The sequence below is a fragment of the Copadichromis virginalis genome, linkage group LG7 (genome assembly GCF_057382275.1).
Source record: "Copadichromis virginalis isolate Kocher_CV1m ecotype Utaka linkage group LG7, C_Virginalis_male_GT1.1, whole genome shotgun sequence".
Classification (NCBI taxonomy): domain Eukaryota; kingdom Metazoa; phylum Chordata; class Actinopteri; order Cichliformes; family Cichlidae; genus Copadichromis; species Copadichromis virginalis.
This window is the reverse complement of record NC_140624.1, coordinates 59,855,596-59,869,455: the sequence shown is the minus strand read 5'-3', so window position 1 is coordinate 59,869,455 and position 13,860 is coordinate 59,855,596. Positions and strand designations below refer to the sequence as shown.

The 13,860-nt window shown below is 38.5% G+C and overlaps 1 protein-coding gene across 1 annotated transcript in view; it reads left to right on the top strand.

The window, feature by feature from the left end:
• The window catches only part of crb2a (crumbs cell polarity complex component 2a), a 45,809-nt gene that overhangs the window by 28,801 nt on the left and 3,148 nt on the right, over nt 1–13,860 (top strand). The window contains exons 8-9 of the mRNA XM_085464523.1: nt 5,104–5,666; nt 10,464–10,629. Coding sequence (XP_085320649.1) covers nt 5,104–5,666; nt 10,464–10,629 — 729 coding nt within the window. The remainder of the gene's footprint in view (nt 1–5,103; nt 5,667–10,463; nt 10,630–13,860) is intronic.

Here is a 13,860-nt window from a genome sequence, read left to right as displayed (position 1 = left end):
AACCAATTTAAAACAGCTGGGGAAGAATTACTGGAGTGATATTCAAGTGATATCCAGTCGAATCAATGACAGATCTATAAATGTAATGCTGAAATGTAACCAGTGGCGACATGTATAGACACTTATCATCTTTTGACCAAAATAGACAAAATAATTATTGTTGGGCACTTTATTTCTATATTACATTTAAATAATAATAACATTCCAATTGGCGTCCATCAAAATGTTAATGAATAATAATTATTTGATTCCCTACTGAATTTTTAAGTTTCCTCACTTATAAAGAACAGTCTCAAATTTTTATGGGCCTTTTATTTTCACGGAGAGAGTCAAAATATCAACCAATATCAAGAAAGAAAATATCAAGAAAAAACACATTCAGCAGACATTATTGAGTGAAATACGTATTTGAATCACAAGCAAAGCATGACCAAGTACTTGGTGGAGAAAACCTTTTTGGTCTACTCCCCTTTACAGAAACTCTACTTGAAGGCAACTTGAAGCTTTTGCTCCCATCACAGATTTTCTATAGGTTTAAGGTTTAAAGAATTTCTAGGTCACTCCATTCCTTAACCTCTTAAGCCCCAAGCCTAACTGATCTCCTGCCTTTTGCCCCCGTATCAGGGGGCGTTGGGGCTTAAGAGGTTAATATGCTTCTTATTTAGCCACTGCATTATTGCCTTAATGGTAAGTGATCATTATCATGCTGGAAGACCAATTCACAATCCATTCCGTGTTCTGGCTGAGGAAAGGAGTTTCTTATGCAAGATTTCATGATACATGGCCCCAACTATTGTCCTCTCACTGTGGTAAAATCATCCTCATCAGATCCTTACCCTTACCAGAAAAATAGCCCTGAAGCATAATGTAACTCTGTGCTTGACTGTGGATGTTGTTCTGTGGGTCATAGACAGCATTTCTCTTTCTCTGGAGCTGCAGCCCTAAACAGAACTCGTGCACACCCACCAAGGAAAAAATTTTGGTTATTGGCAATTCAGTTTTAAGAAAGTACTAGAGACTAGAGACACCAGCAACCATTGCTAATTGTTGTCCAGGGGCCAGAGCAGGGGGCACTGAAAAAACGCTGAAACTGTTAGCTAAGGATAAACGGAAATTTCATGAAACAGTAATTCCCATAATAATGAAATCCTGTTAAATCAATCAGAGACATTTAAAATGAATCTTTATTTGTTGTGTAACTTTGCCAAAACATTTAGAATCAGACTTTATTCATCCCTGAGGAAATTACGTGGTTACAGTTGCTCCAAGACAGTAAGAACAGTAATTAACTGAACTAAATTAAATAATACAATATATTGTCAGACTCTTCTTTTCTGGTCCCCTCCCCAATCGGACCAGTAGTGACATTCTCATCGAATTCCTGGCTCTCGGAGTGGTGTCCAAAATATGATGTGGGCTTTACTGATAATTGGGAAACCTTCTGGGGAAACTCTGGTCTTGTTAGAAAAGATGGCATATATCCCACCTTCTTGTTTCAAGAAATCTGGCCAAATTTATTAAACCCCCAAAACATGAACCACCCAAAAGAAAAAAGGGCACTAGAATCCCAAAAAATTGTGGAGGCTGCCTGGCAATGAATCAAGACTAGCAGGGATGGATAGTAGGACCAAGCTGGGGAGCTGCTCAGGAGGGGGTAATCCCAACAACAGCGAGATGAATTCATCAGAAATTATAAGGTCTTTGGTTTGTATCATATCTTTCTAATAGGCTCTAATTTGTTCATGTAAATTGAGTCCTCTTCACACACTAAGGTTAATTATGGAATTCCACAGGGTTCTGTGCTAGGGCCATTTATTACGCATAACATACATTTTCACCGCTATGCAGATAATACCCAACATCGATCCATGGAGCCAGATAATACACACCAATCAGTTAAACTACAGGCTTTAATTTCCTGCCTCTTAATTCAAATAAAACTGAGGTTATTGTATTCGGCGCTAAAAATCTCAGAAATATGGTATCTAACCAGATGCTTACTCTGGATGGCATTAGCTTGGCCTCCAGTAACACTTTGGGGAACCTTGGAGTCATTTTATTGACCAAGATATGTCCTTCAATTAAACAAATATGTAGGACTGCTTTTTTCCATTTGCACAATATCTCTAAAATTAGAAACATCCTGTCTCTGAGTGACACTAAAAAAACTAGTTAATGCATTTATTACTTCTAGGCTGGACTACTGTAATTCATTTCATTCAGGATGTCCTAAAAACTCCATGAAAAGCTTTCAAGTAATCCAAAATGCTGCAGCAAGAGTACTGATAGGGACTAGAAAGAGCAAGCAAGCAAGCAAGCAATTTATTTATATAGCGCTTTCAGATCAGCCACCAGCTGAACACAAAGTGCTGTACACTTGACATGCCAAACATGATACATTGAGCATGTTAAAAAAATGAGAAAAATAGTAATAATAATATCAGATAAGTAAAACATATATATAAAAAAACAAAAAAACAACACATTTAAAACAATAAAATCAGCACATTAGATTAAAACAATAAAATCAGGGTCAGACTGTGTCATAAGCCAAAGAGTAAAAATGGGTTTTAAGACGTGTTTTAAAAGTGGACAGTGAAGGGGCCTCTCTAATGTGCTGGGAAAGATTGTTCCACAGATTAGGAGCAGCAATAGAGAAGGCCCTGTCCCCTCTGAGCTTTCTCTTGGACCTGGGTACCTCCAGGAGCAGCTTGTCAGCTGACCTGAGAGACCTGGGGGGTGAGTAAGGATGCAGAAGCTCAGAGAGGTAAGTTGGGGCAAGACCATTTAAACATTTAAACACAAACATGAGAATTTTTAAATGAACTCTAAGAAAGAGAGAGCATATTTCTCCTGTTTTGGCTTCCCTTCATTGGCTTCCTGTTAAATCCAGAATTGAAGTCAAAATCCTGCTCCTCACATACAAGGTCTTAAATAATCAGGCCCCATCTTATCTTAATGACCTTGTAGTACTATATCACCCCATTAGAGCACTTCACTCTCAAACTGCGGGCTTACTTGTTGATCCTAGAATATTTAAAAGTAGAACGGGAGGGAGAGACTTCAGTTTTCAGGCCCCTCTTCTGTGGAACCAGCTTCCACTTTGGATTCGGGAGACAGACACTATCTCTACTTTTACGATTAGGCTTAAAACTTTTCTTTTTGCTATAGCATATACTTAGGTCTGGATCAGATGACCCTGAATCGTCCCTTAGTTATGTGCATAGGCTGCCGGGGATTCCCACGATGCATTGAGTATTTCTTCTTCAGTCACCTTTTTCGCTCACTATGTGTTAATAGACCTCTCTGCATTGAACTATACTTGTTATTAATCTCTGGCACTCTTCCACAGCATGTATTTTGTCTTTTCTTCCTTCTCTCACCCCAACCGGTCGCAGCAGATGGCCGCCCCTCCCTGAGTCTGGTTCTGCTAGAGGTTTCTTCCTGTTAAAAGGGAGTTTTTCCTTCCCACTGTCGCCAAAGTGGTTGCTAATAGGGGGTCATATGATTGTTAGGTTTCTCTCTGTATGTTTTATTCTAGAATATAAAGTGGCTTGAGGCGACTGTTGTTGTGATTTGGTGCCCTATAAATAAAATTGGATTGAATTGAATTAGATGTATCATTACGTACATTTACTTGCAATACTACTGATGTTTATTTAGACTTTTTCTTTCCGTTTAAACTTTCTGAGCTAACTTCAGTAATATCTTCTTCAAAGTCATCAATGTGTCTATTAAATGTTTGCCATGATTAATCTGTTTATAAATGGGCAACATACTATAGCCTTCGAGTGGAGGTAATTAAACCATTACTTAAAAAGCCATTGCTTAACCCAGTTGTCTCAGCTAATTATAGGCCAATCTCCAATCTTCCTTTTATCTCAACATTTTTTGAAAGAGTAAATGTTATCTGATCATCTGCAGAACTCGCCTCCAACTCTGGAGACCCACAAACTCACCACACTTGATTCCTACTTCCGCTTGATAGGTCCCTCCCACCTCTGGTGTCCATCATTTGTTCAGGGGATTACTGCCACGACAGGCCACAGCTTTGTACTGCTGTCTCGGCATTTAACACAAGCCATTCAGGCTCAATCTCTCTATTCTCCATCATAAAGTTGTGTTGGTGGTGTGATTCAAAAATCTCATGGGGCTTCTGTCAGACACTCTCAATGTACCCTCACTCTATGTTTGGTTACACCAGACCTATCCACCATGCTCCCCATGGTGTTTGTTATGGACAAACTGTGATTAGTACAGAAGTCCAACAAACAACTTGGAGGTTTAGGTTTAGCTCAACTCTCCCTGAAATGTCACCATAAGAATACAAGGACTAGAAAGATGTCCTATTTCTCCTATACTGGCTGCTATTCATTGGCTTCCTCTTAAATAAACAATTGAATTTAAATTCCTTCTCTTCACATACAAAGTAAACAATCAGACCCTATCCTAAAGACCTCTTAGTAGCATATTATGCCAATAGAGGACTTTGCTTTCAGAGTGCAGGGTTACTTGCCATTTCAAAAAGCAGAATAGAAGGCTGAACATTCAGCTATCAGATCCCTCACCTGTGGAACCAGTTACCAGATTCCCTGCCTAATTTTAAGATTAGGCTTAAGACTCCTTTTTGGTAAAGCTTACAGTTTCACTCACTGAGCCTTGTTCTGCTGAAGGGCTTTTCATGTTGCAAGGGATTTCTTCCTTCCAGTTGTTGCTAAGTGCTTGCTCATAGGGGATTGTCTGTTCGTGTTTTGGGGTCCAGGTTTTTTTTTTTACCAATAATACTACAGTGAAATTGAAAGCTATGTATAAACTATCTGTATGAATGAGTGAATATGGTTTTTAGTGTAAAAGTGCTTTGAGTGGTCAGAAAAACAGAAATTACAACACAAATACATGTCCAGTTACCTTGCTATCACCTAATGTAGACTTTACTACTTTTACTACAGACATCCAGGTGTACATGTTTTTTACAGAACATTTTAACTTAGATGTGTGCTAAACATAAAATATAACTGGACGTTATTAATGGAACACCCTGGGGCATTGTTGCAGAGGTGTACATGATGTTTTTAATGTAGTTCAATTATTGTTCCCTGACAGAATTTTCTTGGTGGACCTACAACCATGAAGACACAGTGAGTTCCAGTGGATATGATATTGTTAAAAGCCACGGGAGCAGCTTCAGTGTGTCTTTCATCCTGCGCTCTTTAAAGCCAGATGGGTTGCTTTTCCAGCTGAGGAGGCCCACAGAGGAGGCCTACTTCTCAGTTTACCTGGGCATGGGGAGGGTTTTTGTTAGCTCTCTGCCAAGTAGTGCTCCACTTACAGCTCCAATATTTGTGACTAATGGTGAGAAGCAGCTTCTGCAGGTGGAAGTGCAACACAGACAGGTCATCTTTGAGCATGCGGGAATTCGCTACAGAATGGGAGAGATCCCTGAAGTTAGTGTTAACAGTGGAGATCAGGCCTATGTGGGAGGACTTCCAAAGGAATGGCCCTCTGATACCTGGGGGGGACGTTTCAAAGGTTGCCTTCAGGATCTTCGTTTAGACTCCGTGCATTTGGATGTGGATGGTTGGAACACCTTGAATAAAGTGGACATTTATTCATTAACCTATTCTGAGAATGTAAAGAAGGGATGTGTCAGTGACAATACCTGCAAGGTAGGACAAACCTCCTAAATCTTTTTATATTCTTTTGTGTCTTTGTGTTCTTGTGAAAAATACCTTTAGGTATGTTGTTCACCTTCATGTTGTTTGGATGTGTAGTTCTCAGTGAGTGTGTAACTATTGTCTTTTTGAAAAAGTAACTTAACTGTCTGCTTATGATGTATTTAATGGACATCAGTAAACTGCTATTATAAAAAGACAGGTTACACTTTTCCTTAAACCATTCTCTAAACTAATGAGGTGATATTTAGGCCAAAATGGTACCCACTTTGTTAAAATATGACCCAAAGGGGAAAGTGTTATAAATGAAACACAGACCATTTTGATACTAGTCCGAAGCCAACAGTTCTGGGCGGCTCTCACTTCATGTTGGTAGATGATTGGGAAACGTCTGGGGAAAACCTGGTCTTGTTAGAAGAGACAGCATCCACCCACTATTCCACTTTGGATGGAGCAGCTTTCATTTCTAGAAATCTGGCCAAATTTATTAAACCCTCAAAAACGTGTCTATGCAGAATCAGGACAAGAAAGCAGAGTTGCAGTCTTGCAATTCTCTCTGTAGCTCATCACTTCCTGTTATCCCCCCGAAACCCCATTATTATTAAAGATTAGGTCTCTCTTAGTACATCAATTATTAATCGACCAACAAACCTTTCTTTGATTTATTCTGCCTTACAGAAAACTGGTTACAGTAAGATGATTACGTTAGTTTATATGAATCAACACCCCTGATTTAGTGCTCATGTGATATGAAATAATTATTGTTATTATGTTATGTAATTATTGATTTTAAGATCTGTGTAGATACTGAAAATGACAGACTCAACACAGCATTAAGTCAATTATCAATTATTAGACTCAACTGGCTTCTCTCAAAATGTAAAAGAAACCACACATTATTTTAATCACACTGGATTTTGTTCTGACATATGGCATGAAAACAGCTTCCTGCAGCCTTGACCAATTGCAGTGTAACTAAGGGAAAATTCAGGGTCATCTAATCCAGCCCTAAATATTTGCTTTATTAAAAAGGAAAGTTTTAAGCCTAATCTTAAAAGTAGAGAGGTTGTCTGTCTCCCCAATCCAAGCTGGAAGCTGGTTCCCAGAAGAAGGACCTGCAAGCTGAACAAGGCTCTCTCTGCCAGGCCTTCAGGCTGGGATGCATGAGGTTCGCCCTGAGTTCCCAAAGGCACTGGATGTTGTAGGGCTGCCTTGGTTGATGTTTCTCATTTTCAAGATATTGCACAAATAAAAGGAAAGCAGTCCTGCATATTTGTTTAATATACGCATTGGACATATCCTGGCCAAAAATGACTTCAGGATTCTTCACAGGGTTACTGGATGTCAAGGTAATGCCATACAGAGTAGACAACTAGTTAGACATCATATTCCTAAGATTTCTAGGGGTGAATACAATAACCTGAGTTTAGAACCAGAAAATTTGAGGTTATTTTTATCTGAATTTAGGTCTTTAAACCTTTAAGACATTCCTGCAGTTTAACTACTTGTTAAACTGTATGGTATGTTATCTGGCTTCATGGATAGATAATCTTCGGTATCATTCGCATAGTATTGAAAATACATGCTATGCCTTCTAATGACACTGCTAACGGAAGCATGTATAATGTCATAGCGCCTAATTCTGTGGAACTCCATAAATAAGCTTAGCATTCAATTTAATTAAATTCTGTTTATATTTCGCCAAATCACAAGTTTCAAGGTACTTTACACTTTAGTTTAAAAAAAAAAACTACAATAATATAGAGAAAACAGAAAATTACAACAATGATATGACCCCCTTGGAGCAAGCACTTTGCATTGGGAAGGAAAAACTCCTTTTTAACAGGAAGAAACCTCGAGCAGAACCATGCTCAGAGGGGGGCAGCAATTTGCAACGTCTAGCTGGGTTAGGGGAGGAAGACAGGACACTGACACTGTGGAAGAGAGGGAGAAATGAATAATAACTAATAATTAAATGCAGAGAGGTGTATAAACACAGAGATTGAAAAAAAAGTGACTGAAGAAAGTAGCTGTGTGAAGAGGACTATCCATTTACATGTATAAACTGGATATCTGCAAGCCAATCTAACTTCTTTTTATCTCTAAAATTCTTGAAAGAATAATTACAAAACAGCTACAGAGAAATGTTTTATTTAAAGAGTTTTAGTCATGTTTTAGAGCTCATCACTGTCCTGAAATAGTGCTAGTGAAGGTTAAAAATGATCCTAGAAGGATCATTTTTAACCTTCTCCGTGCTTGTCCTGCAAGACCTCAGCGTTCCATACTGTTGACCAAAATATTTTATTACAGCAATAAGAGCATGCTGTAGGTATTAAAGCACTGCACTGCAGTGATTTGAATCATGTCTATGTAATAGATTCCAATTTGTTCATTTGTAAATCCTTTTAGAGGCTTAGAGAGTCTTCTTCACACACTAAGGTCAATTATGGAGTTCCACAGGGTTCTGTGCTAGGACCAGTTGTTCTTACATTATACATGCTTCCCTTCGGCAGTATCATTAGAAGGGATAGCATACGTTTCCATTGCTATGTCGATGACACCCAACTTTATCTAACCATGAAGACAGATAACACACACCAATTAGTTTAAACTGCAGGAAAGTCTTAAAATTGACCTAAAATTTCTCCGAGTGATGTTGAAAAGCTTTTCCATGCATTTATTACTACTAGTAATATTACTTTATTACTTCTGGACTACTGTAATTCATTATTTTCAGGATTTCCCCAAAACTCCATGAAAAGCCTCCATTTGAACCAAAATTGCTGCAGCAAAAGTACTGACAGGGACTAGAAAGAAAGAGCATATTTCACACATACTGGCTTCACATCATTGGCTCCCTGTTAAATCCAGAATCAAATTTTAAATCCCTCTGTGTCAAAGGGGGCCAAAGGCCTGTACTGAATGTTAACCATTCCTCGCCGTCAGTCCCCTGACCGTGGTCGGGAGACACGAGGGGAGATGCTTCCTCCAGGGCCGAAGTTTGTCCTCCTTCGGGGTTAACTCCCTTCACTTTTGTGGAGTAGTGAGGCAGACAGAAATCAGCCGAGGGCCCGGAGAGTACTGAAGAGATGAGGCTTTAATAACAGTACTGCACACTTCGAAAACACACTGCATAGCCTGTAGCCCGTTAGAACGCTGCTCCCGGTCGCCCTCTCTACCCATGACACACTCTCTCCATTTTTCTCTCTTTCGCTCCCCCGCGTTTCCTTCATGCGCATGCTCACACACACATCACATACACTCCTTACTGCACCCAGTCACACACAAGACGGCAATTCCCGCAACATGAAGCTGGACCGAAGTGCAGAACCAAGTGCGGAGTCAGCTGAAGTAGTTTTAATAGACTTTATTATCTTTGCAACAAACAGAATAATAACTTGGCATAGAAAAGTAGCAAACTTAAAGTGAACACAACATTTAACTTTGATGGATGAGGGGTTTGGGCCTGGGAGGACTAGTGAGGAGGACTGAGTCGTGGCAGGTAATACAAGTTATTGCACTGAACGGAAAGGGAAAAGGAGGTTAGAGTGAATGAATGAGTGAATGAGAACTTCTCCAGGTGAATGTGGATCTTAAAAGAGGGAATAGCTTGTGCTGCAGGTGGAGTCAGAGGTACTTTAAGAGGAGGAGGTGAAATTCCAGGTGAGCTGAACAGAGAGAAATGACTACCCTGGGTTCCAAGAAATCCTGTGAGCAATGGTGGCAGGAGGGCAGGCGGGTGTTGAGCAGGAAGTTTTCCCAGTAACAATGAGTATGACTGGGAATCCGAGGAGTGAGCGAAGCTGAAGAACGGAGCTGAGATGTGACCAGAAAACTGCAGCACAAGATAACAAGGGAAGTGCAAGGACTAGAAACAATAGCAGTGAGAGAGTGTGAGAGCCTGTTACCAACATGGATTAGTTGACAAACTGATGGTGAAGAGACGTCAACGCAGTTCTTAAGTAATGTGGACACAGGTGAATCAGGAACCCAGTGGAATTTTTCCGCAGCTCACCCAGCCTGTGACACTCTGCTCACTTACAAGGTCTTGAATAATCAGATAATAATAATAATAAAATATCCTATCTTAAAGACATCCAAGTAACATATCACCCAAAAAGACCACTTCACTCTTAGACTGCTGGTTTTCTTGTGGTTCCTGAGGTATGTAAAAGTAGAGGGAGGTAGATCTCCAGCTTTCAGGCCACTCTTCTGTGGAGGCAGCTTCCAGTTTGGATTCAGGAGACAGATACCCTCTCTGCTTTTAAAATTCGGCTTTTTTTTTTTTTGATAAAACATATAGTTAGGGCTGGATCAGGTAACCCCAAATCCTCCCTTAGTTACATTGCAATAGGCCTAGCTGGGGCTGAAGTGTTTCTCCTTCTCTCACCCCTTGTGTTTTTACACAACTCTGCATTTAATTATTAGTTATTATTAATCTCTGTCTCTCTTCCACTGCCTTTGTCCTGTTTTCTTCCCTTTACTCCCAACCAGTCACAGCAGATCACTGCCCCTCCCTAAGCCTGGTTCTGCCAGAGGTTTTTCCTGCTAAAAGGGAGTTTTTCTTTCCCACTGTCACCAAGGCCCTTGTTTATAGGAGGTCATCTTATTGTTTAAATTTTCTGTCTTTTCTCTGTATTATTGTAGGGCCGTAATTAATCAAACCAAATGTTGGTGTGATTTTGCACTATATAAATAAAATTATTTTAATCAAATAATAAAATGTAATTGATTATTTCCATATCAGTTCATTGTTCTACAAAAATGTAATCTGCATGCTTCCTTTTATAGATGAAGCCTTGCCAAAATGGAGGATGGTGTACCATCACATTCAACGATTTTACATGTTCTTGTTCTGAGGAATACACTGGGAAGACCTGCAAAGAACGTGTGTGGTGTGTCAGCCACCCATGTGTCAATGGTGGCCATTGTGTGGATCTACCTGATGGATATGAATGTAAGTTTATAAAACTTCAACTCCTATTATGCCATGGAGCAAAAAATATATATTTCTGTTCGCCTACCACCAGAGATGGGCAGCAACGCGTTACTTGTAACGCGTTACTGTAATCTGATTACTTTTTTCAAGTAACGAGTAAAGTAAGGGATTACTATTGCAAAAACGGTAATTAGATTACCGTTACTTCCCGTAGGAACGCTGCGTTACTGCGTTACTAAAACCGTGATTTCTTTGCGAGAATGTCTCACGACAGTGACAACAGCTGTGTGCAGATCAACAATGGATCACATATCGATTGTGGGAGAGAGTATGAGCGTGCAGCATTTAAAGCGTGGAAGTACTGACCTTACTTTGAGTTTGATTCCATAAAAAGTGACAAAAACATTAGCGTCCATCGTGCGTGGGAAGAAAACTTCTTTTTACAGCGAAAAAAACCCCTAAACTTCCAAGCAAGCACCGAGTGCGCAACGACATAATGCACAACTGACCGCGGCACACCTGCACCAAGGTAAACCTCCGCCTACCCCTAGTCCTGCTTTACAGGTGAAAATAGAGCAACAAGACCGCTGAGTCTTTGACTTTATTTTTTTTCTGCTGCGTTTTACTTGCATCTATTTGAAAGAGTGAGTGTAAACACAAAAAATATTTTATTTTATGTGCTGGAATGTGTAGAAAATAGGTTTAAATGTTAAACTAATTTATTCAAGTCAGAGAATGTTGCATATAATTAAATTTTTGCTTGATGCATAGAGTTAAAAGATTAAAACTGATAAAACAAGTTAAAAAAAAGAGACTTTTCCATTTGATTACATTTTGTATGATGGATTATGCAGAAAAAGTAGAATTGGGCTGAAAGATCTATCGCTTTATCACCTCTTCAGGTTGTAAATCGTGTTTTTAAAAAGTTACTAAGTAACTAAGTAATTAATTACTTTTGAAAATAAGTAATCAGTAAAGTAACGGGATTACTTTTTTGGGGAAGTAATCAGTAATTAGTTACTGATTACTTTTTTCAAGTAACTTGACCAACACTGCCTACCACCCAGGCAGATTCTCTTGTTTCCCTAGGCACACAAAAACCAAGGGCTGAAAGTAAAGAATAAATATAATTAGTTTATTTGTCCAACAGATAATTAACAAAAAAGATAAAATATTATTGCAAAATAATAAATAGTAATAATAGTAACTGTTTTAGCACAAAATCCGAAACCAGATTCTTAGATACACTATATTACCAAAAGTATTTGTTTATCTACCTATATGAAATTTGAGTGACATCTCAAGTGACATTAAATATAATGCTATCCCACCTGTTGCAGTTACAACAGCTTCAACTCTTTTGGGAAGGCTTTCCTTAATGTTTAGGAGTGTGTTTATAGGAATTTTTGACCATTCTTTGAGAAGCACATTTGTGAGGTCAGACACTCATGTTGGACGAGAAGGCCCGGCTTTGTAGTCTCTGCTCTAATTAATCCCAAGGGGTTCTGTCGAGTTGTGGTCAGTACTCTGTGTAGGCCAGTCAAGGTCTTCATGTCTTTATGGACCTTGCTTTGTGCATTGGTGTGCGGCCATGTTGGAACAGGAACAGACTGTTCCCAAACTGTTCCCACAAAGTTGGGAGCATGAAATTGTCCAAAATATCCTGGTATCATGAATCATTAAGAGTTTTTTCATTGATACTAAGGGGCTGAGCCTAACTCCTGAAAAACAACCCCACACCATAATCCCTCTCCACCAAACTTTACACTCAGCCCTGTGCAGTCAGACAAGTACTGTTCTCTTGGCAACCACCATACCCAGCCTCGCCCATTGGATTGCCAGATAGACTCCAGAGTCGAGTGGTTCTACACTGTGTAGTGGTGTGTGTCCGACACTTTACTTTCCAATTATTTAGATCGGCGAGTGGATACTTTTGGCAATACATTGTATTTCATTATTTTTTGACATTTCACACTTAACACTGAATCGGTTAAGGAACAGCCCAAAGTGCTTCAAAGTGGATTTAATAAAATGATCTTGCCTGTAGGTCTTCTTTGTGTAATAACTCGTTAAACTGAAGTCATTTGATAAAATACAACAGTAAAACAAAAACAGTTCTTCACAATTACTTTTTCCCCAGTTATAAAAATCAAGGTTTTCTGATTATGAAACACTTTCAGTGAGAAGACAATAAAAATTGTCTATTACTTTCAGTACTTATATGAAAAAGCCATATAAGTCACAAATACTGCAATATGTTTTCCTATATGACTATAGTTCTCAAAGTGCGAATAAAAAGCTAACTAATACTTGCCTATGAAAATATAATCATCTAAGAAAAAATCTTTTTTGGATATCATGTCTTCTGAGATTACCTCTTGCTTCACACATTGTGACATCCTATCACTGTTGTTGCCAATTTATTGCCACACCTTATCATCCTTTTTCCTTCTCTCTTTCTTACTTCAAAATGATTTAAAACACAATTGAAATCCCTTCATTACATTTTTTTTTATTTTCTGTGTTGTATTTTAACAAGATTTATCATTAATTCCATCACATGTCAATATACTTTCCCTCATGTTTCATTTAGTTTATGCTATTTAACTTCAACTAGATTTTTCATTAGCTCAATCACACTTTTTATCTTGAAAACACTTGTGTTTGTGATTTACAATATGCTCAGCATAATTTATTTTTTAAATCATATATGTTAAAGTCTCCCAATCCTTCTTGTGCACACATACACATGCAGCCTCGAAGGCTATGACGGAATAAAAAGGCCACTCTACACAAAACCTAAGTGAGAGGCCTGTTATTAATTTCATAGATTATATTTTTGTATTCATTTTACTGCTTAATCTTATACCTGATTATATTCTGATCAGTATTAAGTAGTTAAGTATGATTAACTATCAGCAATATCACATTTAATTATGACTCTATGTTCAGAATTATGTATAATGATGTGTCAGACACACATTTCCTATCTTTCACATTCCTGCAGCCAGTCTCAGACACACAAAGGCATTAATCTGCCACGATGAAAGCTGGATCATGTCCACACACACAAAATTCAGACATTAGAATCATTGTCATTACTCAAACTACATTTGTAATTCAACATATCGATTAGACTTATACTTTGATTATATTTTTTGATTAAGAATTAAAGATGATTTACTATTAGCAAATGCACATATGGATCAATGGTACTGGTTAAAAAAATAAAGCTAAGAGGAATGGTTT